Here is a 26775-nt window from a genome sequence, read left to right as displayed (position 1 = left end):
GGAAAATTATGTTTAGATTTATGTTGCTGAGAACAATCTGCTGCTGAGACGTTAAACAGAGCAATGTCGGTGGTGACACACACTGACTTTCAGTACAATACTGTTAGACAAATGAAGCTGTTTGTGTAGATACACAAGCACTTGTACAACATTTATTGGCTTGAAAGGCAGATTGTCTTAGATTGGTTGGTAAAGAGCAAGAGGGAGGTGAGGGCCAGCCAGGAATGATGGACACACAATTCTCAAGTTGACCTCTGTCTTTCTCTCTCATACACACTTCCTTCTCTCAAGGTCATGTGCACAGAAATCAGCCGTTGGGTAAACACAAGTTGTTGCTCCTTTCTATTTAAAGGAATAGTTCGGATTTTTGACATGAAGTTCCTGAAGGTGCTGAAGAAAGTAGTTCCAGCATCTGCAAATAATATTAGCTTTATGTTTTTGGTAACTTTACACACGTCATTAATAATATACAGGGTGAACAGTTTTGGTCCCAGTATTGAACCCTGGGGGACACCGCATGACATATTTAATATTGCAGACTTACATATATTCGCCTAGCTAAACATATTACTTCCAGTTTGCTAAAAGTCTTCAAAACAACCCTCTGATTCGATAACTTTTTAGTTTGTTAACTGAAAATAAAATGTGGATATTGTTATTTTGATTGTATCAAAAGCCTTTTTTTAAATCCATAAATACTGCGCACTTTGCGTTTGCACTTTGGTCTATAACATTGGTAATTTCCTCTGTTATTTTAATTAGTGCTGTCTGTGGGTAATTCATTCATATTTATACATTTTTGCAACTTAAAGTATATACAGGTACCTGTCTGAAATGACAAATCACTGACTTACATCAGCGGGGTTGCAATCTCATCCTTTTTATTTTTTCCTTTATATTGAATTGGGATTCTAGTTCATTCATTCATTCATTCATTTTTTACCGCTTTTTATCCCAGCTGTCTTCGGGCGAGAGGCGGGGTACACCCTGGACTGGTCGCCAGCCAATCACAGGGCACATATAGACAAACAACCATTCACACTCACATTCATACCTATGGACAATTTGGAGTCTATCGTTTCATACGCTTCCACCTCTGACAAAAAATTTGGGATTCTTTCTTCCAGGTTTGGTTTGGTCCAATATTTACAAAGTAGTTACTGAACCGTTCAAATATCTCATTGGAGAATATGTCATAACTTTTGGCATTTCCATCTGTGAAATATTGATGCGGTCTGCTTTATTAGTACCATTCTTGATAATACTGTTTTGGATGCCCCATTTTTTCTCTAATGTTTTTATTTTGTCTAGTCATTGACTATAATATTTGGTCATACACACTTGTACAAAAAATATCCTATATAATGTGTTTTTGTAGTCCTTTTGTCATCCATCCATCATTTCTCCTTGTTTGCTTACAATTATCTGAATCAATAATAATATAAATAATATTATTTATATTATATAAATATATTTATATTATTTATATAAATAATATTACATTAGATAATAATAGTAGATGCCTGTCCAGTGGTTACCCTGAAATGTGAATATAATTGTCCCTCGCCACTTTGTGGTTTGAATTTCACTTTCCTTTCAGTTTATCACAGTATTTCCACAAATATATTATTTAATAAATCATGCTGTTTTGTAGGTGAATACAGCCAATTACAAGCCAGAAATATGCATCTTGAAACAACTTTTTGCCTAAATTAAGAATAAAATTAAGCATAAACATGTAAATTACATTTATTAGCAAAACTTTCAATATTAAAATATTTATAAAATATATAAATATTTCAAGTGTTTGTTTTTCGTACAACTTTATATATATTTGAAGTAAATGAAAGTTGAATAATTTTAATGCAACTGTATATAATAAGTATTAGTGCTGCAACACTTAATTAAATGATGATTCAATTCATTTACAACTTTTTTAGTATTCAATTAATCTTTTTTTATTTAAAAATATAAAGACTTTTCGTGTGAATATTTTACAATTTTCTTCTTTATCTTTGTGTTTTCGGCAAAACGATATATTCACACAAATCAACTTTGACTTTAGAAAACAATGATGAATTCATTCATGATTTTCTCTTCTGATATGTTGCAGATGTTATGTTTGTTTCGTATTGATTTGATTCGCCTACATCCAAACCGATAACTAAATTAATCAAACGATTAATCAGATTAATCAACCAAGAAAATAATGGTTAATTGCAGCAATATCTCTGACACACATGCACCTTATGAAATAAACCCAGGGAAGACAACAATGAGTATTTAAACAAAATGCCTTTTTAATTTGTAAGTGTCAACAGCAGTACAAAAGATGGAGTGATGTGAGAAGCTCTTTCGCTTTTACACAAAGGGAGGAGGAAATAGTTGAGGTAAATGAGTATAAACAGGCTGCTCTTCCACTAAGCCCTGTTAAGATTGTTACAATGCACTGAGACATACAGAAATGATATTACACCATATGATGCCTGAACTCATTCTTGCGGGGATAATTTATTATTTTTTTTACACAGTATGCACATTTCAATGATGCCTAGATGCACCCAAATATATCATTTATTTCTTTTTTTTTTACTAACTTGATATAGTAATACTACAAAAGCCTGGGAGATTGCACTCTACACACACACACACACACACTCTCTCTCTCTCACACACACAACCACTGTAAAATGATTCACCTTAAGTTTACCTCACATCAATACTGCACATGGAAACCTGCTGGTGTACACTAGGAAGCCAAGCCAAAAAAAAACAAAAACAAAACAAAACGGCATGTATTTTCTTTTGAGCAATATCACCTACCAAATAATCAGTCTTTTGTAATGTATAAAGAATGTGAACACGATGGCAACATGATGAAGATGAATTAAAAACTTTACATTGGACTGTACAAGATATTATGATAAACTATTTACATATTCAGACATAAAGTTCTTTTTTAAAGCAGCGACAGACACTATGTATTTTCTCTAATAACACCCGAAGAATACTTGCCATGGGGCCTAGGTACCTGCCAGGGAAACCAAAAAAAAAAAAAAAAAATTGTATTTCTATACGTAGACTGCCAACAATGTCAAAATAAGGGCTCTCATGATGGAAGAGCCTGACACAGTGTTGCTTCACAAACAACTGTAGAAAGAAAAGTACCTCCTCGACAGCAGCTAGTATATCATCAGTCCAGCATGTCAGTGAATTGTGCTGATTAAATTAACACACACACACACACACACACACAGCATTCCCATCATAGTCATCGCAAAAGAAGAAGAAAAAAAAATACAGTAAAAAGCAGTGAATCAGCATAGAAATGTTGTCCTTAGTTGTTCATTCAAAGCATTCGGGAGGGCTCCTTGTGCACATCATGTGACAAGAAAAGATTTTTGCCACTAATAAATTATATGCACATTCCCACTTTTCAAAAGCATGTTTAAAACAATCACGCTATGATGAGCATTAGTGCTGTTTGCAACATGAAAACACACTGAAGTCATAATTGGAAGTCAAGTGCTTCTTGTTTTTAGTGACCACCTTATTCTCATTGGGATTATTGGATTAGTGCTCTAATTCCAAATTCAGCATCTTCATGAGGTACAATGACTTGTCAGCTTTTTGAAATGACATAAAACAATGACAGAAAAAAAAATAGATTAGCTCACATACATAAGTTATGCTTAACATTCAAATAAAATAGATTTCCTATATATTAAGAATAAAAACCAGATGGTGAATTTTCAAACTCCAATTCAAGCATTCTAGTTGTCTCTGATTGTCCTTTTGTTGTTTTAGTGACAATTCGAAATACAAGGCAGCCCTGAAGTGTTCATCCATCACACAGCTTTGCATAAATAAACAAAATAAGTTGACAAAAAAAAAAGACTACATCAAATCTGGCAACTGTGAGTGCAAACGCACTTGAGTCCATCTGGGGAATTTTGTTAATGCATGGTGTGTTTTTTTTTTTGTTTTTTTTTTCCTCAAACAGATTCACATTAATCAGACAATTTATATCCAGTGCTTGAAACACTTCTGAAACAGCGTCTCCTTTGTGAGTTCGTGTTTTTTTATTATTATTATTTTGTCTTTTTTCTGCCACAAGTCAAGTTTCAGTTGGGTGAAGAGTCCTTTTTTTTTTTTTTCCCGTAAGTAGCCTTCACTCAGTGTGTGAGGCATGGTCATCAACATATTTACAATCACGTTACAAAGCAGTCAGCAAACAGGAGGAAAAAACATGTTGACTTGTCAGGAGAGACACTTTAAAGTGTGTGTTGTACCTCATTTTTGAGGGCTATAAAATAAATAGAAGTGATGAATGTGTACCAGTGAGTCTTAGCGGTGACCAGCAGCGAGCAGCCAGTGGGATCCTCGGTGAGCTCTTGTCTCAAATGGACGGATTCAAGGGCAAGCGAGGGGGAATAGCTGAAGTCATGCATTAATAATGGCGCATTTCACATGATAGCCAGTCGTCAGTCATTTTAATAATCCCCCACAGCTTGATGTACTTGTTCCATCTGCTCGCCAGTGCCTGGTGACTGGGCCGTGGTGGGCAGCCCTGTTGAGGCCTCACTTTCCAGCACTTTGATGGAGAACACAATGAGGGACTCACACCTCACTTTTATTGTTTCTAGGCCCTTCCTGGTGTTCCCAGATGGCGCCCCCTGGGTGGCTCTGAGGTTACTCTGGGCAGGGGTCAGATCAGGGCAGGGCATGCCGGGGAGGGAAAGGGGGGGCACTTAAACCTTGTGCCCTATAAAGAGGATCTGAGTGTTCAAATGGAGGAGCTTTATCAAGCCAAGGAGGTCACATGTCACCTTTTTTTTCCTAATGCTTGTTGGTAAGTGCACTCAACAAACAACACAATAAGAATGAGGAAAAAAGCATAAGTGCACTTGACCATGTTTGTCTTCTGTTCTACAAATGTCCTGCCGCCGATCTTAAGACGAGGACAGTAATCATCTCACTGCATCCGCCCCCAAAAGACTGTGCTCTGCTTTAAGACTTCTTAGTGTCAATTCAAGATTTACAATGTCGAAAAAGAATTAAGATTGAGGAAAAAAGAGCTAAGACTTTAAACTTGCCGTCCAAATGGGGGCTAAAGCGTTTAAGAGAAGGTTGTGGCGCTACACATTGTGCAACATCAATTTGAGATTGTAATGCCTCCAAAGCTGCCTTTCGTCGTTCTTCCAATCCTGCAGATTGGCGGCCTTTTGGCCCTTTAGCATTCTGGCCTGATTACAATCACTCAGATTAACAAGATGGTGGTAGAACTAGTGATGTTGCAGTACTGGTTCAGCCCAAGTGAACTTGAGTAACTTGGTTTGATGATGACTGCATGGGGAAGCTTGTCACCTTCTGAACCGACCGAATGAATCGAGCGTATCAATCATCTCTCTTAATACAACTTGTTTGGCACTGCTGCACTAAATCATGGAGACAAATGGAATTGTTTGGTGTGACCTTGTTGTTCTGCTAAAGTCGCCGTGATCACACACATTCACAAGCTGTTGGCTGGCACACGATACCTGAGTGAGGAACAAAATCAGCTAATTGTTCACAAACATGGTCAAATAATGTCGATTTCAAGTTCTGTCTTTTGTTTATAGGCCACAGCCATTATTTAGATGTCCATGATGACAACAAAAAAGTGTATTTAGCACAAGCACACACATGAAGAAACATTTAAGACCAGATAGCTTTTTTTTTATTGATGTTGCTGAAGCCACATGTGCATGCTGGCTTGTATCGTGTTTGTGTCCTTCTTTTGAGCGCTTTCAAACCTTGGGGGTGTCGTCTTGACAGTGTCACGTCCTCCTGTATGTCGGCTGGATGCCATTGGACCTCCGGGTTGGGGTTGGGGTCGGGGGGCCTCAGTTGGCGCTGACTGGCTCGTGTGTGTCATTTTCACTACTATAGTCTGATTTGGGCTCATCCTCGAAATCTTCGTACATGTCCATGTCGTCCTCTCCGTTGACAGCCTCGTTGTTGTTGTTGGCCATGGTGTTGGCCTCCAGCTTCATGTTGTAGGTGCTCTGGATGACGGGAATGGACGGCTCGGGACTCACCGACGCGCTCGAGCACTCTGACGTCATTTGGGGTGAGGGTGTTGTCGTCGCCATGGTGATGGCCCCTGGGTAGACCATACTGGCGCTTGTGGTGATGGGAATCTGTGGTGGCTGCCTGCATACAGAAGGAAGACATTGAGATTTGATTTTTTTTCCATTTGGAGTGGTTGAGAAATGCTTGGGTTGTTTGGAAACCCAAAAGCAATAGGCAGCTCCGCTCTGGATGATTGATGCTCAGGCCACTTAAGAGGCTGACTGACATGGGAACACCTGGAGAAGAGTTCTCCAGCACACCGCACACAGTAAATTAAAGTGGCCTGCAGGCTTGTTTAAGTCTATACTTACTTACAGCTTAAATCCTATAATAAGGTCTGCACTTCATGGCCCATTTGCAGCCTGCTATTGTCTGAAATGATTAAATCACTGCCATTGATTTAAACACACACATGAGGTGAGGTTAAGGCATAACATACTTGTGGGAGATAGTGTTAGATCGTCAAGTGCAGCTATTGTTATACAGTCGAACTTTGTTTATTGTGGGTAATTGGTTCCAGCGATGGGTGCATTCCGCAAAGTAGGATTCATTCATTCATTCATTCATTTTCTACCGCTTATCCTCACGAGGGTCGCGGGGGTGCTGGAGCCTATCCCAGCTGTCTTTGGGCGAGAGGCAGGGTACACCCTGGACTGGTGGCCAGCCAATCACAGGGCACATATAGACAAACAACCATTCACACTCACATTCATACCTATGGACAATTTGGAGTCGCCAATTAACCTAGCATGTTTTTGGAATGTGGGAGGAAACCGGAGTACCCGGAGAAAACCATGCCTGCACGGGAAGATTATTAATTATAATTCAATATTAATTATTTGATAATTTTCATAGTTAGAGCATAGAAAACCTGTTTATGACCTTTAACCCATTTGTCTGCCATAGATAGACGTAAACTCCAACAATACTGCTAGCTTTTTTAACACCACATTGCTTTTGCTGAGGCTACAGGAACACTGCAGGGATATGAGATATGTCTACCGTTCATGTAGCATATAGCGAGTTACCATGTTAACTAGTTAGCCGCCAATTTTTTTGTCAACTTAAGAAAGTGTTTCATACAGTGTGGGGACAAAGTAAGAAGTCAAAAATGTACCACTTTCACACAAAAAGGGAGAACTTTTTTTCACGGTCATGTTGGACTGCAAGCTAAGCTACTGTAATGTAAGGTGTAAATGTCTTATCAATGTAATATTACTGATGCCTAATGAATAAAATACAAATTATGACTTGTCTTTAAATATTTCTATCCATCCATTCTCTGCTTATCCGGGTCTGGGTCGCGGGGGCAGGAGTCTCAGTAGGGAAGCCCAGACTTGCAATATTTTTTTACTATAGTCAACCACGAAACAGTGATAATTTATTTTACTTTTTTTAATTGCGCTAAAGCGAGTGAGGGACTTTGAACCATAACGTAGTGAGGGACTACTATATTGCGATCTAGCTGGAGGTCATGCCTTACCCTACAGTGAAGAACTGCCTCATCTCTTGTCGCCGTGAACGCATCATCTGCTTATACTCGCCAATGCGCAGCTTTTTCCCGTCGATGATGCAGGTCCTCTTCGGCCGTGGTTTGTACTTGTAGTTGGGGTACTTCTCTAAGTGGAGCTTACTCAGACGGGCCTGCTCTTCGTAGTATGGCTGCTTGTCCTGGTTGGACATGGACTTCCACCTGGAGCCTGCATAACATATTCCATTGACTCTCATTAAAAGGTGGAGAGCGACATATTTATAATCAACAGAGAACATATTCAACAAAGAATCCAATGGAATGTGTGTGTGCGTGTGAGTGACAGGAAAAAAAGCTCAGATTTGTGTGAGTGTTATTCATTCATTCAGTCGCGGAGGGTGCTGGAGCCTATCCCAGCTGTCTTCGGGCGAGAGGCGGGGTACACCCTTGACTGGTCGCCAGCCAATCACCGGGCACATATAGACAAACAACCATTCACACTCACATTCATACCTATGGACAATTTGGAGTCGGCAATTAACCTAGCATGTTTTTGGAATGTGGGAGGAAACCGGAGTACCCGGAGAAAACCCACGCATGCACGGGGAGAACATGCAAACTCCACACAGAGATGGTCTCCTAGCTGTTAGGTCTGCGCGCTAACCACTAGGCCACCGTGTGAGTGTTAGTCAGTGTAAAAAATTGTTCATTAAAACGTCTGTAACTCAATGTCGATATTAACAGTGGTTAACTTCTTTTTACACTTGCATGACAGTTACCATACAGTATATTAAAATTGTATTGACTGTACAGTTTAAGAAAAGGTTTTATAATAGTGACAGTTTGACTCTGGAAGGGATTTCTCTTTCCAATGAAAACTACGTGTTCCACTGGCAATGTATTGTGTTCCAGCTTTTATGGTTCCACTGTAGTCTGTGTGGACGTCTGTTATTTGCCGTTGACAAGGGTTCAAAGAGTTTTCCATTCCACACTGTCTTGCAAGCGCTGAGTAGCTTTAGCACTTGAGTGAGACAAGAGACATTCTTTGGTGTCAGACAGTAAGCAAAGGAGACTTGATATGTGTGACTTTCCGGGCCTCTACTGTCATAATGTAGCACTTTTTAACAGCTCTGATGTATGGACTGGGCAACACACGTTTAGCCTCTGTCATTTTTTATGATAAACACTTATGCTAGGCACATGGCTCTAAATCATGTGTGCTCAGGTGATTTTGCCTCTACACACAGTATGATGACACTTTGGAATAGCCCATTCACAACGGAAAACACATTGTGAAGGTGAAAGGTATGTAAACGTACCTAAAATCTTGCTTATGTTGGAGTTATGCATGTCAGGGAAGGCCTGGAGGATCTTCCTCCGTTCGTCTTTGGCCCACACCATGAACGCGTTCATCGGCCTTTTAATGTGCGGCTCGTTGTTGTTCCTTCCTCTTGATTCCCTGAAGACTCTTGCCTCGGTAGATCCAGCACCTCCTGTTGAGAAACAATAACATGGTTGAGATTCACTAAGTAGTCCCATTGACCTTAATGGACCCTGGACGAGCCAAAGCAGGAACAAGAAGATACCAAGGGAGGTCACATGATGAGCTGTCTTAAAACTTTCCTTTGTTTACGATATGAAAGCTAACCCTGTGAGCATTGGCAGTCACTATTCAGTAGTACAGTCTTTAAACGACAAGGCCTTCATTCCTTCACATTCTACAAGTCCCTTGTTCATGTTTTTATCGTATCTTTTTTTTAACTTACAGATATATCACTATTTATTTTGAACGCACAGATTATGCTTTTACTTCTATTATCATAAATGCATGATTTTATGATGTTATTATTGTCATATACACCACATGTACATTGTATATTTAAAAATTCCTTAATTTCTATCATGGGACTAATAAAGTTCAGATTCTTATCATATAAGGTGTATAAATATATATGTATAAATCAATGCATATTTAATAGTATAAGTCGTACTGTCAACAGATTAAAAAACAATGCAAAGATTAATTAATTATGATCTGTAATTAATTTGTGTGATTAATCGTTTTAATCTCACCTAAAAAGTGCTGACAAAAGCTCTCACCTTGAGGTATTTTTGTGAAATTATTCAATATATCAATATATAACCAAAAAATGTATAAAGTCATTTATAAATGGTGTCGTACTGCAAATTTCTCATTTATTAGACTGACAACTCTCACATTCGCTTTCATGTCTCTTGTTTTCTTTCTGCTACTCACTGCTCCTCACCTTGCCCTCCCAACTACAGCGGCAGCGGATGCTAAACAAACCCAAACACAATGACAGCCAATCAATGTCCCCTTCATGGTGTGATTGACAATTGACGTCCACCCCCAACAACTTGAGCACAAGAAGCCCAACTCAAATACGATAATCTGTCATATGATGAAAGTTTTGAAAATAAATACAATAGGGTCGAATATTTTGGAGTGCAACCATATAAACGTGATACCCGAAAAAATTACCAAAATCCATGCACTTAACATAACTTGACATTTCATACCCCGCCCCTCCAAAAAAGAGGATAAGTGTAAACTGTAATGGACAGTTGCATGTTTTGTGTGCACATAGTCACACGTCTCTCATCAGTTGCTTACATTTCAGCTTGGCATCCATAAAATGTTCACGCTTGCCAAAACAAATAACAAACTGAGAAGTTGAGGCAGTTTGGGAAAGAAGGCGAGTTGGAAAAAAGAGTGCGTTCTTCACACATTTGTGATGAGATGGTTTCTCAATCAGGCCATTCACTATCAACATACTAGCAGAGTTTCTTGGCGTATTAAACTGTACATCAGACTGATAATGATTTCTGTTTGCATGCACATTTGCTTCCTTTTATAAGTAAGATGTGAAAGAATTAAATAAAAGCACTATGAATATTTCAACAAACAAAAACATGTTGATAAACAAGGCTGGAAAAAATAAGACAAAAAAAGCCTTCCATATGCTACGATACATCTTTAATGATCTCAAGTCTGCAAAAGAAAGCTTGGGATGACTCATGCATATTTCATCATCCACATGTGAAGCCTTCTCATTAGACCATTCCACGAGCAGCCTGGCACACATTACCTGGGGTTTGATTTCTATTATTATTTCAAATGATAAACAAAATCTAATTCTTAATGAGTACTGGTGAGCTCGGCAGAGACAATCTTTCCAAATCCAAATGGAGCTCTAATCACTGAAGACAGTTCCATTGGAATCATGACCAGCTTGAGGGTCTTTAATTCAGAAAAAGAGTTGTGCCCGTGGTTCATGAGAAAATGTTTCTGCTGTTCACTTGCAAACATGTTTCTCACAGTACAAAAGGCCCTGCTTCCATTTCCACCAGATGTTTGCTCTAACAGTCAGTAAAGAGCAACATTTATGATCCCCAGAGGCTGCAGGCAAAAAATAAATATTGTGACACTGCACAGAAGCTATAGTTTTTACTGTGTTATGGCTGCGGCCACTCACAATCACTGTCATTGAAAGCACCAAAACACGACATCAAACAATATAGAAAATCTGGCCATTTTTTGCAGCACTGTTTGGCCATAGTCATTTTCAGATTTTTATTCACATTAATGTGCATGCAGGCTTTTTCCACATCCTGATCCTACTTTGGTTGCCTATACGTGAACTAAAAGATATTTGCTTACACACATACCGTTGCAGCACATACAAAAATAGCAAGTGTTGCATTTCATCCGTCTTTAGCCTCTGGAAGGCTGCAGGCGGAAATAATACACTATCGCTGCTGTCACTGAAGCCCACAGTTCGTTAATTTCATTTAGCATGCACTCACTGTACAGGATGAATTGATTTCACTTTGTTTGCTTTTGACAAGCATGTTTATTGTGCAATGAAATGTGGAGTGGCGGAGGGCTGACAGTATCCATCAACGCAGGGCAATCTGCTGACTGCCGGGGCCAGATGAAGGTATTCATTAGCTCAGGAGCGCAGCGCTCACTCAGACAAGACAGCCAGTGTCTGCACCCTGGGATCGCTCGCTGTAATTTACGATGCCTCCCGGGCCATTACTCTATCACTGACACTGATTCAGCAATTTATATACTGGTGCGCATGCATATGGGCAGAGGTGAGCTTCTTATGGGGGGGAACAAAACAACTGCCTTCCATCAGCTTGTGCCACATCCATAGTTAACCGGGATAGCAGACATGTGACTTGCTCCACTGGAGGGAAGCCACATTAGGCATTTTTTTTTTCTCCACCTTCACACAACGTCACAGTCTGTTTATATACAACCATGACGTCTGACTCGGCAGTCTTAAATTGGAATAAGGTTTGTCATATTAACCATATCGGCCTAACTCAGATTACTGTGTTTCTGTAGTCTACCTCCAATTTGGAAATGATGAAAGTAGAACAGTAGAACCTCAGTTTTTGTTATTAATCCGTCCAAAAGATTTGACAAACCGAATTGTTTGTAAACTGAGGCAATTTTTCTCATAGGAAATGGGACAAACACAAATATGAACAAAAAATACTTTTTAACCGAGGTTCCACTGTATTTGTGGTAAATTAAATACATTAAAAATGTATTGTCATTTCATCACTATGTTGCATTTGCGATTCTATGGTCTTCATCACACTCCTCATTGTCCATAGTGGTAACTTTAGTGGTCGGAAAACACTGCTGAAATATTTGTACATGACAATACACATGATGACGTTTTTTTTTTTTTGCCCACAAAGTAAATGTTCAGGGTGTTTGCCACTGTGATATTTGTCTTGGAAATTGTATTTGAGACTTTAATGTATCTAAATTGGTTGAACACATCACAGTGAATATGTTGAAGAATGGCTATTTAAACATGAGAGCATGTATTGCTTTCTATGTAGATAAATCTGCCCTCCGCCTCCCCTCTAGTCAGGTAATATATGAGTGTATCACATTCAAGCTGCGCATTAGCCAGTCAGTCTCATCAAATCCCTTCAATCCAGAACAAGCAATTTGCTGCAATATTGTTTTCGATCTTTTCACTTGAAGGTCATGACACCGCTCTGACACTTTGCATATTGCCGTTAAAGTACATTTTGTCTCCACATGACAGGACATTTAGAAATCAGTTAGTTGGATGTGTGACTGTGTAAATAAACACAGATGTTTAGCAGTGACTCAGGCAAGCCCTCTGGTGATACTTGAGAGGTGGGGAGGGGGGGTATAACAAAGAGGGAGTGCTGCTTAATAGAATTTATTGTGATTCATGAGGCCGGTGGCTCACGTGCGACAGAGGGATATTACAGTGCCTTTTTAATTTGTCTCTCCTGTAAACCTTGCAGATGAACAGCATGAATTACAGAGGAGAAAATGGCTTTATGTTTATAGGGGGAGGAGGAGGGTAATACAAGTGGTGAGCGGAGAAAAGTGGAAAAAAAAAAAAAATCAGGCTCAGACTTGACCATGTACCCAGCCAGAGGGAAGCAGTGCTCCAGTTGTCCCCACCTCTTCACAAACTCTGCTCCTCAGGCTGCCTTTAGGCACACAAACTCTGCGTGGAAAGAGACAGCCTTTTCATTTATTTGAAAGCTGCCAGTGCACGGATGCAGCAGGGATGTGTCCTCATTCATTGAAGTCAAATTTAAGCTCATTTTGGATCATTCTGGTCATATCTCAACATTATCCGCTGATTCCGCCCATGAATTGACTCAAAATGAGTTGCAAGACTGAGAACAAGCCACTATCACACAAACCTTCATTTGTCCACCTCTGACTGGAGGCGACAATAGAGCCTCTCCCTCGGAGCAGGATCAGGTTGGATTAATGCTCATGTGCAAACAAGACATGACATTTGGGGCGCACGGTGCTCGAGCCAGAGCTCGAAGCATGCTAATTAAAGTGACACAAATTACGAGAGAGCTAAACCCCATTTAACATGTCAATCCCCCTTTTTTTCTTCTTCATTAAAAATGTCTCCCTTGCGCAGTGTGTGCGTTTGTGTGAGTGTGTGTGCTTACACCAGCACGTGCAAACTTGTGGGAACACACGGCCAACAGGCATCAACGTGTCGCTTGTCCTTTTGTCTTGACGAATGTATGTCATGTCTTTACTTTCACAACATCCGGCTTTGCACAATAAAGCATTCTCAGTCTCTGACACATGCAAACAATTAGATTAGCTGCTTGAATCCTTATTTCAGAATGGACCACTTTTCCTTGATAAACTAAGAGGGGAATTAACATTCACTTTTTTGTTAATTATTATTTATAAAAAAAACATTACTTAAAATGTATTATTTATAATCTTTTTCTAGGGAAAATAATGAGACCACCCTTTATTCAATGTCTTGTTCATGTTAACGCCTGCTACAACTAAAGGATCATATGTTTGGACAAATATAATAATGACAACAAAATGAGCTCATAAGAATTATATTTAAAAGGCCCATTTTTCTGAAATATTGTTTACAAATGTCTAAATCTTTGTTAGTGAACACTTTGCCGAGATAATACCCAAAAAATACAACTTCACATCTTGGAGTGACCTTTTATTGTGGCCAGCCTAAGTCACACCTGTGCAATAAATGTTGTCAACCGCCTGTGCAGCGGATAGTTCATGCAAGATAGGAGTGTAGTTGAACCAGTGCACTTCATTATACCTCAGTTGCGTCACTTTAACTCAATCAACAAAGGTTTGAATTATAAATTGTGGCCATCTCTACACATATTCATATTTTTGGAGTAAGTCTAAGGCCAGTCTACTGTTGTTGCAATTAATTATTACGGCCCTGCCTCACTGTCTAAGCTTCCTTCCTCTGCAGTAAAAACACAGCTTGAGTCTCACGATCCAGAAGGAAAGAAAAACAAGAAAACCCTTCAAACAATCAAGCCATATCAAAAGTAAGAAAACTAATATGGACTCTTGCCTTTCTTTCTATTCTGTGAGGACTTATAGCTAGCGATATCATCACACTTGGACGCCAAGATGCCACAAGTAAATCAACAAAAGGTGCAGAAGTATTTTTTTTTATTATAAGACCTAATACGTTTGAGGTGAGATCAGGCGTGTGGCTCGCGGCTTTGTAAAATTAAGGGTATCCTAGCCTTTTCCATTCCTCCTCCTCTTTGCTGTTGCTACACGCTTTGCAAATATTAGCTTAAGCAACTTAAAGCCTTCTGTGAACTGTTGTGATGACAGAGGTCTGCTGCGGCACACAGGGACCGCTCAGTGTGGCCGGCTGCTCGCTTTTCTGGAGATCACACTGAGGGGCTTTCACACCCTCTGCAACGACTGGGAGGTGGACTGTGTAATTTTCCCACCTCATCAAACTCCACTACTAAGGAAAAGTGTTCTAGATAAATCCAAATTCAGTCCATGACTACTCTTGCAACAAAAGCTAGAAGTCTAAAATCTGTAACCATCCTTCTCCCTCACATTTGGATGACTTTTGACCAGAAAATAACTTAATCATAGGCTTGCAAATAATTAAAGAGAGCACAAAACTGCATTTAGATAGAAGAACATTATATCAGGGAACCTTATAACAAGGAGTAAATATGTTGTGAGTTCAGTTAACACTTTGCGGTTCACATCATAAAACGCTGCTCCCCATCAATCAATGGTATGTGTTTTGCTTGTATACTGTATTCACAGTGTTGATGGTGTATTTTGAGTTATGCCTACTTTCTTGGCTCCTAGCCATCTCCCTCTGGGAACAGGACCTCTCTTCTGCTTTTGACCTCTGCCTGCTCCTATAATCCATTGGCCACTGGGAACACTGATGGGAGGCGTCCGGCGTGAGCCTTTCCCTTGGCCCCGTAAAGGAATTAAAACGACGACGCAACTACCCTGGTGTGTCCTCTTTCTGAGTTCTGACTCCAAGATAACTACAAGAGGAAGACTCTCGCCGGGGGAATGAGTGCTAGAAGATCAGTCCAAGGAGAATGGGTTCGACATACAATGAATGTGTATCTGGACATGAGTAATGTAAAACCAGCTAAAAATGACTTGATGTTAACAGGAGTCTTATTTGTGATGCTGCAAAAAGATGATGATGTGTTACATTGTCCTGAGAAATAGCTATCCTCCTGTCTTGAGACACTGCGAGGTATCAAAGATGAGTCAGAAACATTTTCCCCTTTGCCTTGGCTTTGAAGGACCATGGCAACAGCCACAAATATTGATGTCGGACAAACACTAGTGCAGCGTGGGTACTCCTCGCTTCTGTGATGAAGCCAGGGTCACAAAGAGAGATGACGCTTTGTCACGAGGGTGCTACCAAAATTTACTCTCCTCTGCCCGAGACCTCAAACAGGCACAACAGCAGCAGGGTTCCAGCTTGGAGAAAAGCCAGCTTTGTCCTAAGACACCATGGTCCTGCAGCTCACCTACCTGTGAAAACCTGCACTTGTTTGAAGCAGCATTCACCCTAACCCGCACATGTCTACCATGCATTTAGTCAGCAATTAAGCCTTTGGACTTTGGGAAAACGTCTGGAGGAAGCTCATCATATCTGAAATCCAAGTCCTGCTGTGACTTCATGCGTATGTTTTTGATTTTTGTTAGTAAATGCTAAATGCTAAACAAACTGGCCAAATGTTCTTTGGACCAGAGAACCAAATTCCAAGTGTAAACATTTGCAGTATCTGCGTGGAATCTTATGCAATAAATAAATACAATAAAGTCCTTACCATCAAGATCTTCAGGCCTGGTGAGGTCAATGACTCGATGCCCAATCTTTCCATCCTCTCCCAGCTTGCCAAGATGGTGCCCGATGCTCTCAAAATGTGCCCTTTCCTGCAAAATAAGTACACATACTATACTTTAACTGTCACAGCATTGGACTGTCAGCCCGTCATAAAACTTCAAATTGTGGTGGAAAAAAATGTGTTTTAATAGATCATCTTTTCATTAAGAAGTAGCATAGTGTGTTGTTTATCTGGTATAATAGAAAGCAGCAGGCGACAGTAAGACAGTAAGGGCCAGAGGTGCTGTAAATAGATTTCCACTTTGTGATCCTGAGCACACAATGGGGTCGTGGCCCTCTTTGCAGTGCTCAGATTTTCCTCTGTAATCTTCTCCTTACATGCTGCCTCCTCGTTTACAGCGCCCAGAGCCCATCATTTATTCAGAGTTCATGCTTTGGAGAACGCACCGTTTTCCCCTTTGCCGTGTCGCCTTTTTTTTTTTAAACCCACATTCAACTTGGCATGGTGTTGTACTTGACGCAGAGTGAAACCCCTGTCATTCAGCGCCTTGTGACAATATTAGATGTCATGTCCATGTGCATTTATGGAATAAAATAACAGCTTTTGGGAGGCCTCTAAATAGTTGATGCACATTACACTTAATGTATTATGCAAGGGGAGAGTGGTGACTGCTGCCGGCTCCATTGTTGAATGACCTACTTCCTCGGTGAATAGACAAGGTTTTAGCAAAGGGCTGTCTTCCTCTCTAAAGACTCAACTACAATATGGACACTTTGACTCCGCAAAGAGAATAGGCACATTTATTTTACTCCCAGGGTGAGCATACGGTGTCTGCCAACGATGTGCTGCCTGCACTGACCTCTGCCTCTTTTTTTCTAAACAGATACTCAGGTGGAGTCCCAACATGAGACTAAAAGCTCCCCTGCCACACCAACATAACGCACATTAATCTTTAAGGCCCTTCTTTGTAATGCATCGCCCCGTTTTGTTCCCACTCATCCAAACAAGAGGAGTTGTACCTGACATTTGTAGCCATCTAAATGATTCTGCAACTAACAACTTCTGGCTATTTGCTTACAAGAGTGTTTTTAAATGATGATATACTACGTAGCGGCGGGAAAAGAAAAAAAATGCGTCGTTCATGTGTTACAATTTATACAGCAACACATGCATGCACACACATATACACAGAGAAACATATTCATCACCCAACCATATTACTGCTCTTAATGAAAGAAGCTATCAGCCCGATGACAAAGTGACTGATGTTTGATTAGCTGGGCAGGCAATGGGCTGCCTCAAATGCTACAGGGACAGTCGGCGAGGAAAGATGCAGCGTTCACGGCTGCTATGTCTCTGTAATAAAGTCGTCATGTCATTGCGTTCGTGTGCTTCAATGGTCCCGTCCGATCAATCAAGCCCTTTTATAAACTCATGATCGTTAAGCAACATGTTGGCCTGAAAGGCGGAGAGAACAGGAACTATTCATCAATAAGTTTCATTAGTAACCAGTTCAGCCTCAGTGTTAAAAATTGTATGATTAGTTACAAAATCAGCACTGTGTTCCACATTGTGCCATGCATCATACAGAAAACATGCTTTATGGCTACTAACATTTTCATTTTCATACTTCATGTGAAGGTCTACTCAAAGTAACTTTCCTACCCTCCCTGCACTTGCTATGCTAATTATTCATCATGCGATCAGTGCAATATGGCAGCACAAATTTCCATAAAATTTTATATACTGTGCGTAATATACTTATTGGTTCTACGTGTGATAATTTATGTCCGTACCGCATCAGGGTTTTTGTTTTAAACCTTGAAAATATTCACTGAAGTAATGCTTCTTTATTGCCCACGCATCAAGTGCTGTGATAAATTAATGGCACTTTTATTATTTTATAGTGTCATTAAATTTTTACTGATCACTCTGATACAGAGGAGTAGCAAAGGACACGCAGTATCGAGGGAAGCAGTCTGTCTTGCCAGGAAAAGACTTGATGAAGAGCCCCCCCAGTATTTTATTGCTAATATAAAAACATCTTTGGAAAATGAACGGTGTAAGACTTTAGAGATAAAAATAACAACAAAAAGGTACATAAAAATGAGGTTGTTGTAGAAGAATAAATGATGAGAGGAGGGAAAGTTAAAAAAGCGGGGGAACAAAAGCTAAAAGTGAACACTTTCATTGGTCTCTCACATCGACCACGACTGCTGGCAAGCAACCAGTTTCTCCCTTAAATGACTTCAGCATGTAGCGCTCCACCCCACGCTAAATTTACAGCAATGCATCCCATGCTGCAGAGAACTGCCACCCACAATAATATCATCTCCTTGGCCCATGAGGCCCTTTGTCTTCAATTTTTTGATTGCGGACGCATTTCCACTTACACAAGGCTGCCCAGTGAAGACGTGCGTCACAGAGGAAGGAATAGACTTGTTGGGCATGGGGAAACCAAAAAGAAGCTCTTGTCAGTGCTGTAAGGAGAGCTTTAATCTGGCAGACCACAGAACATGTGCTGGAGGCCTGCTGCTCTGCCCACAGGGTGTATTCTGGGCAAAGGCGGGTGGCGGACGGCCCTGTGCATTGTGCGTACTCTTGCCCTATATTTAAGCAACACACTGCCAGTACTGACACTCTTTCAGCTTCTTTGTAAATAGCTCCAGGCTATAGGCAAAGCCATGTGGCCTAAAATTGTTCAAATACACATGGAAGTCAAACACACAGTGGGGGGAGACAATGGTGCAGATGCACGTGTGTGTTTCTGCAAGCAAGTGCACTGATTTTGGCATTTTTTTTTTATTTATCCAAACCATCCCGCTTTTCAATACCCTTTTGGAGTGGTATGCATGTGTAGGGTGGAGCTGTTGACAGAAAATTCTAACTTTTGTGTCCCTGTGGAATGTTATGAAATGAATGGGAACAGCACGTCATTTTTACAATGGAGGTCAGTTAGTCAGGCATCAAATGTCTTCCACTTAAGATATTCTATACAGGCAATGGTTACGTTCTATACGAAGGTTAATACAGTGTACATTGCATTCTACATTCTTGTAAACTCTTTTCTCTCCAATGGGGAAAATAATAATATAATAACATTCCATAATTGGGACCTTTAACAGCTGCAGAACCCAAAACAGCCACTTAAGTTTGATAATGTGCTGAACCGGCTTTGGTTATATCACACACCTGGTGTGAGGCAAGTTGAAGGCTTTGCGACCACAATATGTGGTTTTATGTATCATGTTTCAGTCGTCACTGTGGTCTGTGGCCCTCAAAATACGTCTCTGAGGATCTAAGAGCAAACCTCTCAACAGTCTGGTGAAGACAAAGGCCGCCGCTACAGCTCCTCATAGCTCAACGCTCATCTGTTTTGTATTTTTATTGTAACCGGTTGCCATGTTATTTATAAGCCTGCAGCTTTCCAGTAGTTTTTTTTTGTGAGTTTTGGGCCATTTAAATGTTAAGCGTATCCAGCCATGCGGTAAACCCGCAGTTCCTTTCATGCCGACTGTTGCTCTCTTTTTTTAAGCCGGCGCTCTGCCTTTGTTAAGGCTGTGCAGGCAGCAGCAGAATCAACAGTAGCAGCCACAAAAGGTTGGCATCTGTGTTGCTGCTGCTGCTGCCGCGCGAGTCGTCTTCAGCATCACACAGAGGAGACATATTTTGCCTCCATTTGCACTGCCAGGGCATCACCTCATTTGTTTAAAAGAGAAAGGCCAAAGGCTTTTGATTAAATTACAGGCTTAAACCGTGGAGATGGCTCACTAACCCCACTCTGGGCTTAGAGCCAATTTAGTGTTTATTGTTTGTCTTTAATAAAAAGAATATGGTATTCAGGATGACTTGTTTTTTTTATTGGAAGGAAAAGTCAAACTCACAAAATGTGTCCTTTCACAATTTATTTGAAAATACATTCATAACAACTACAACGTTTTTTTTTTTAGAATTGACTTATAAATTCAAATAAAATTAAATTCAAGTTATTATTACTACTATTATTATTACTACTACTACAGGAATTCTTCATTTATCACAGTTAATTAGTTACAGTGCTAAGTGAATTTCCACCAAGTACTGAAGGATCCGATTGGCTGCCTGTCAAGACATGCCGAATTCAGTTCAATAACCATCAGACGCATCTACAAGAGAAGGCATTTAAGAACAAAAACGTCTTCAAAGGCCTCGTCTCTTTTAACGTCACAAAATTGCCCATTTGGAATTTGCTGAAGCCCACCAAACATGGGCCACCGAATGAGAAAAAATGGAACCTTAATTGTACTGATGGCTCCAAAGGTACTGGCATTACAAGGAAATCCCACCTTAGATGTTTTTCCACACAGCACAGTGGAGGGGGCGCTACCAGGATCTGGGGTGCTTTTTCCTTCAATGGAACAATGGCGCTTCAGGTTCCACAGGAATAAGCTCACTCTTCTGTCCATGTGTTCAAGGTTATAATGGCCAGTTAAAATATAAATTATATGTAATATAAGATGGTCCACGTTTAGACGTTATTGGACACTAGAGGCATTGTGTTCTCACTGCAACAATAAGACTATAAACAATCTTTGTGGCCACACTTTTGTCATGTGTCTTTGAGTGCAACTTTTTTTTTTAACTTTCTGATTTTGAAGATGCAATAACAGTTGCACAAAATCAACCAAACCATTGCAACCATTACCAAATGACTCAACTCAACCAAGTTGCGGTCTTAAAGACAAGATGAAGCTAGAGATTTGACCTCGCAGGCACAGTTATATTCTTTGGGCAAATTGGACAAAGCATTAATGTAAGCAATTGTCACAATAACACTTGCTGGCTATAGTTATGTGGGAGCTTGGGGTAATCTAATTTGGATGGGCAAACCCTTGTACGCCAAGGATTTACACTGCAGCCAAAATGCTTTGCTTTGCAATTTCCAAGACAGCGGTCGAAAAGGAGCAGAAAATTGCTTCCAGGGCGGCAGACCAGACAAGATTATATTCAAAGTCTTTGTGATGGCTTTCCCTCAATAGAGCCCTGGCATCACGTACACATACACACACACACACACACACAGACATATGCAGGGAGGACCCGTGTAAGCATCACAACCAATAGGTTAGGAGAAGTGTAAGCTCCGTCTGAATATTTACAGGCTGAGATTTAGATAGGGGAAATGTACAATTGTAGTCATCAATACTAAGGAGAGGGGGTGCTATAGGGCAAAAAGGCCACTTCAATAGGTTAATACTGGCCTTTCACCTTTTGATTGCAGCTTGGAACATGTCAGCACAGGAATACATTTTATCTCACAAGACCTCCTGGGTCATCACAAAGGCAAATTCTAACTCAACTAATACAAGAGAAAGTATCTAAAAATCATTCACATTAAACGTTGGGTCCCCCTGCGGCAAATTCTGAGCCAAAATGTTTCTTGTGGCCAACATTGGTGAGAGTTTTCTGAAGTCCGCTCTACTGTACACGTCCTCTCAGCATAAACTTCACAAGATTAGACTTTTTAATATTGATAAATGTTTCCCACTGGGCTGCATTCAAACTGTGGTGGAGGGGTACATGACAAAGGTGCATGGAATTATTATGCATTTCCCCCAAACGACTGGGTCCCATCATGATGTGTTTATGAGGAGGGCGAATATCCAGTGTTTAGCATTAATCTCTGAAACTGATGTATGGAATTTTGGACCACAAAGGGTTTCCGGTCAGAGAACACAAAGTCATCAGATGGACTCATCTATAAATATCGACAGTAAATAAAAACTTTGAGGTAGACATGTATGCATGCATATTTGTACTTAAGGGAAGCTTGTACTTGTACCTTGTGTATTTATTGTTGACTTAGTGCTTGGGTAGTTGAGGTAATGATAAGTTGTCATGTTGCCACAGTTCATTGCACATGGGTTGATGTCAATATACACATTGCACAATACTCAGTGGTTGTCTGCATAATTTGAGGATTGGTTTTGGAGGCCTGTGTAAAGGCCCTAAAAAGGCCAGTATTGTTAGTCCAGTGAACGGCATCATGCCACGTCTATAATGTGAACAACGTCTCCAGGCACTGGGTATAGTGGGGACGGGTTTGAGCTACAGTGATATAGCCAGGCGTATGGGCCGTTCCCAAAACCCACAATCAGAAACCTGCATGAACGGCACGACACGACAGCGCTGAGGAAACTTTGGACAACCCTGTTTTAGCATATTAGCATTAGATAACTTACATTAAAATAACTCCTGCATCCAAAAGCGTCGGAAATAATAGCATTACCGACTTCGACACACAAACGGTAAGTGAAAGTTTTTAAATTAAGAGTCCTGGAGAATTCTTATCAAATCCATCTGTGGCGGTCAACATTAATTAGTGGTAGGCCACCAAAAATAAATTAATATATGGGTAATGCTGGAGGTACAATAAATCCAATGATGACAGTATGGTATTATTTTCCACACAACAAGCTTCCACTAAAGTAAGACAAATGTATAGAAGAAGTAAGGACAGTTATATTTACCCTGTATGGCACTGAGTGGAAACATACAGATGCTTGTTTTGTCATTCATCCATGCCCGAGCATGTCTGGTTATAGCTCCAGTGCATAATAGAAGGAAACAATTCGAAATGGTTACAAATGGATTCAGATCCAGTGTATTTGACTGTAGGCATACTGCTGCGTTCTTGGTAAAAGCCTCCTCTGGGTAGGAAAGAAAGAGTAAATAATGGAACAAAGTAATTGCTCTGTGCAGACAATAATACCTTTGGATTAATATTTCAAAAAGGTAAATTGTGGAAGGGTTGTAAAAGGTTTTATTGTACTGAGGGGATATAGTAAAAACAGACAAATAAAAAGACATGAAGAACAGTACCTCCCGTAGAATATGAATATTTTACATGTCCTCGGGTTAAAGGCTTGCATTTTCAACAACAGTTCTTCTAGGTCGGTGGCCAGGATGGAGATAGGGAAGAACAAGTAGTGATAAAGGTTAGGGTGGAAGGCATTGTCCTGTTCAGGCATACTTTGTAAGAAAACATGAATTGATCCATCTGTAAGCAGCACTTAGCCCACTCCTCTGCCCGGTCATTACAGTGGGATAAATCAATATTTAATATCCCCCACTAACAGCTGCACTGGATGATCTTAACCTCTCCTTAATCCCATTTATGTTACCTTTCTACAATGTTCCTCGTGTAAGCTCTCACCATGATAAACTCACAAACAAGAGACTGGGAGGGGAGCTCTTAAATACCACATCATATTTATGCCAGGTGAGGCACTTCCTTGAAATATTCATATTCTGTAACTGACCAGAGTGAAACCTTTTACCGCTCCGTGGCTGCCTGCTGGTTCTCTCTCCATCTCATTCCTCAGCTCGATTGTCGCTCTCTATGGCAGTATAATAAGGCTGACTGACGGTGATGGGCCAAATCTGTGAGCACACTTTATAAGTGGGCCTCTAATTTCACACCTTTCTAATTGGGACGCTGTCGCTAAAAATAAGCGGTGACATTATTTTTATTCTGCCACAATTTGTCTGAGCAAGACACAGCAGTCTGGTGTTAGGTGTCACTGAGAGACACGTAGGTGATGTAATGAATAGAAATAAATTACCCAAAGAGACTTTTGACTTGTGTAATTTGTTTTTGTTATTCGTTTAAAGAACAATGAGTCACTATTCTCAGAAACGTGTTTCTTACATGAGAGTCATAAACAACAACGTTTTCTTGGATATTTTGTAGGTTTTCATGGATGTTAGAATGTTGTATTATCGTATTAAATTATGTCAAAATTTCAGATAATGAGGTTTGCGCATTTGGAAATGAACCCTGAAATAAGTTTGGGATGGCTCAAAACGCTCGGTTTCAGAGAGAAGTCACCAGCTCCATTCAACTGGTGACATCCTTATATGGGCGTACCCAGGAACAAGCTGTTAGCTATACAAACTGAGTGCAACCAATCACAGCGGAGTGTGTGTACTCGTGGGTGGACCCTGGGTGGAATAAATTTTGACCATTTTGGAAATCCAAGGTAATACAGGTGGAATAGTTGCAGATTCTGGAAGCTCTAGAAAGCTTCATGTGCACGTTATCATGCTGTTGAGTCCACAACTCAATATAAAGGGCCAAAAATTAGCATAAAAGGGTCCCCTTTAACAAATTTGTGCATTTGTGCAAAGCACCTTACATATTGCTGACTCACTGTCCATGGGAGAGTCTCAAGTGCCAACAATCTGATAAAGAAGGTGAGAAACACTATTGAATTTGATTTTGCCAGGATCTATGGGATACTATAATCATGTTTATTATAATTATTTAGCATTGTTTTCTGCATGTGAAACAATTACTATTCTCAATAAAATGTATATCTGAGCGTCTGGAACTAATTCATTGGATTTGTAATATTCCCCATGAGAAAAAATTACCCTGATTTTTGTATGTTTCAGTTTTCATTTGGAGTTTTGGAATTAATAAATAAACAAAAACTGAAGTTCCTTAAGTTTGTGCAGGAAAAAAGAGGGAATAAAAGAATAGGCAAATCAGTGGGTGTTTAGATAGACAAGTCAGATTTGTCTGCTTGTTTTCGGCGGAAGACAGACTTTATCCGGCTGAGATAATCTTGATCAGCTTTTTGTGAACTGTCAATGTTGTGCACTTCAGCTTTCCAATGTAGCTGGGTTTTTTTTTCAATAATGTCAGCATTATTGAACTGCGGCATGTCAAGTCAAGGCACATTTGATGATAAGATCTCGTTATGAATTTCTATATATACCACTAAACACGTGCATCATAAAACAACTGCGAAAAAAAGGCATAAAGAAATGCAAGGGAAGTGAAAGGATGAAATCAGTAAAATGCAGGCAAGTGAAAGAAACGCTATAAAACATCAGTGCAAACTCCGCACCACTTAAATCGAAGTTGATTGCCACCTGCATAGCCGGGGCTCTCCTCCAAACACCAAATTAGAGGAAAGCAAAATAGATATTCATTGACTTTTTATTTTACATATACATTGACCTAGTTGAGGCTGTTGGTTAAAAGTGTCAGTTGGTGAAATATTAATGAGCATCGCTCCCAGTTCCTGCCTGCTCCACACAGCCAACTGGCAAGATGGCATCAAGCTAAAGAGAGAAGGACAGCTTTTTTTTTTCTCCCTCCTTGACTGACTCATTGATTGAAGATATTTTTAAAGGGAATCCCTGGGAGTGTATGCTCCCGGTACAAAGCAAGCCCTTCCTGTGTCGAGGGACACAGAGGCTTGCATGTATGCTTAAAATGGGCAAAGACTTCAGAGATATGTGAGGCCACACCGGGCACTGGCATGGCCTGTCACGGCCTTCACACCAACATCAGCAAACCCTCTCAACATGCACATGTATACACTGCCAGTACTCATCAAGTCTATCACGTTGGATGCGGATGAAGGAGTTACATACTTTTAAGATTACTGTGATATTAGAGTCACTATGCTCCATGTTTTTATTAGTTCATTCCACCACTACTTCAGTGTACTTCAGAAAAAGCTACATCAAGGTGCATGTGAATAAAAATCCGAATGCACCATCTGATGATATGAAACTGATCAGTAACACGGAGAACAACAATTAAGTGTCTGGGTTTGTAAACAGACACAAAACTTTTATTCAAACTATTTTAGTCATGTCACCGCCAGCGTAAACAGACGGCGTGGCCTTTCCAAAGCCATTAGGGAATAAATACGACATGATTCTGTTTTATGACGTGTCAAATCTGTGTTAAATGTCGGGTTTGTTTTTGGCACAAATATATTGTCTGGGCTCAGGGGCAGATCACCGTTTGCACACAAGTGACCATATATAAGTTGTAAGTGTTACGGACACCACATAAATAGCATAGACTGTGAAAGTAAAGTACAGACAGTGACAACATTGTTGATTCGAAATAGGACTGGTTGGCACACCGGGATGTTTTCTAAGTATTTAAGTATTGTAAATAAAACTGATGATTAAGATATATTAGTGGTAGTTCTTACCTTGTCAGCCCTGCAGTTGCTGAGGCCCACAGAGCTCAGAGCGGACAGTTTTGCCTCCATGCCCTGTTGGTGGTGTTGCAGCTGTTCCCTCTGGATCTGCTCCCTCATTTTACGAGCCTCCTGGATGGCCTTCATCACCGTGTCTTGGTCCCCGAACAGTGCTGTGGAGTTTAAGCTGGACAGGATGTCTGCACACACACACATATATGCACATACAGTAATGTCATTATTCTCATTTTTGCGGCTTTTATATGTGTATGAGGGGTCATTTTTTTTAGTTCTTACCTAGTGAAGAGCCACGGCCCAGGCTTCCTCCAAGTGGACTGGGGATACCACCCTTGTTGGCAAAACTGTTGGGGCTGCTTTTGCAGACAGGAAACAGGTTTTGTGTCGGAGAAGTTGGAGACTTGACCATGTCTGTTGTCTTTGGCCGAGCCGAAAGGTTGAGCGGCTGTGTTCCTTCCTCCTACAGTAGCAGAGATACAAAGTATGAGA

The 26775-nt window shown here is 40.3% G+C and overlaps 1 protein-coding gene across 6 annotated transcripts in view; it reads right to left on the bottom strand.

Annotated features, from left to right (window-relative positions):
• Nucleotides 1-2547: 2547 nt before the first annotated feature.
• The window catches only part of sox6 (SRY-box transcription factor 6), a 122375-nt gene continuing 98147 nt past the window's right edge, over nucleotides 2548-26775 (bottom strand). For 5 of the 6 annotated variants that reach the window (XM_058088518.2, XM_058088521.2, XM_058088520.2 and 2 more), the window contains 6 exons: nucleotides 26566-26746; nucleotides 26281-26468; nucleotides 16262-16367; nucleotides 8905-9078; nucleotides 7598-7814; nucleotides 2548-6195 (listed from right to left, as the gene is read on the bottom strand). In XM_058088518.2, the coding sequence (XP_057944501.2) occupies nucleotides 5886-6195; nucleotides 7598-7814; nucleotides 8905-9078; nucleotides 16262-16367; nucleotides 26281-26468; nucleotides 26566-26746 (1176 nt within the window). In that variant the 3' untranslated portion in view covers nucleotides 2548-5885. The remainder of the gene's footprint in view (nucleotides 6196-7597; nucleotides 7815-8904; nucleotides 9079-16261; nucleotides 16368-26280; nucleotides 26469-26565; nucleotides 26747-26775) is intronic. The other variant, XM_058088522.2, reaches the window with a different exon arrangement.

The sequence above is a fragment of the Doryrhamphus excisus genome, linkage group LG13 (assembly GCF_037039965.1).
Source record: "Doryrhamphus excisus strain RoL-2023G ecotype Guam linkage group LG13, RoL_Dexc_Guam_v1.1, whole genome shotgun sequence".
NCBI classification, from domain to species: Eukaryota; Metazoa; Chordata; class Actinopteri; order Syngnathiformes; family Syngnathidae; genus Doryrhamphus; species Doryrhamphus excisus.
This window is presented reverse-complemented; position numbering and strand designations above follow the sequence as displayed.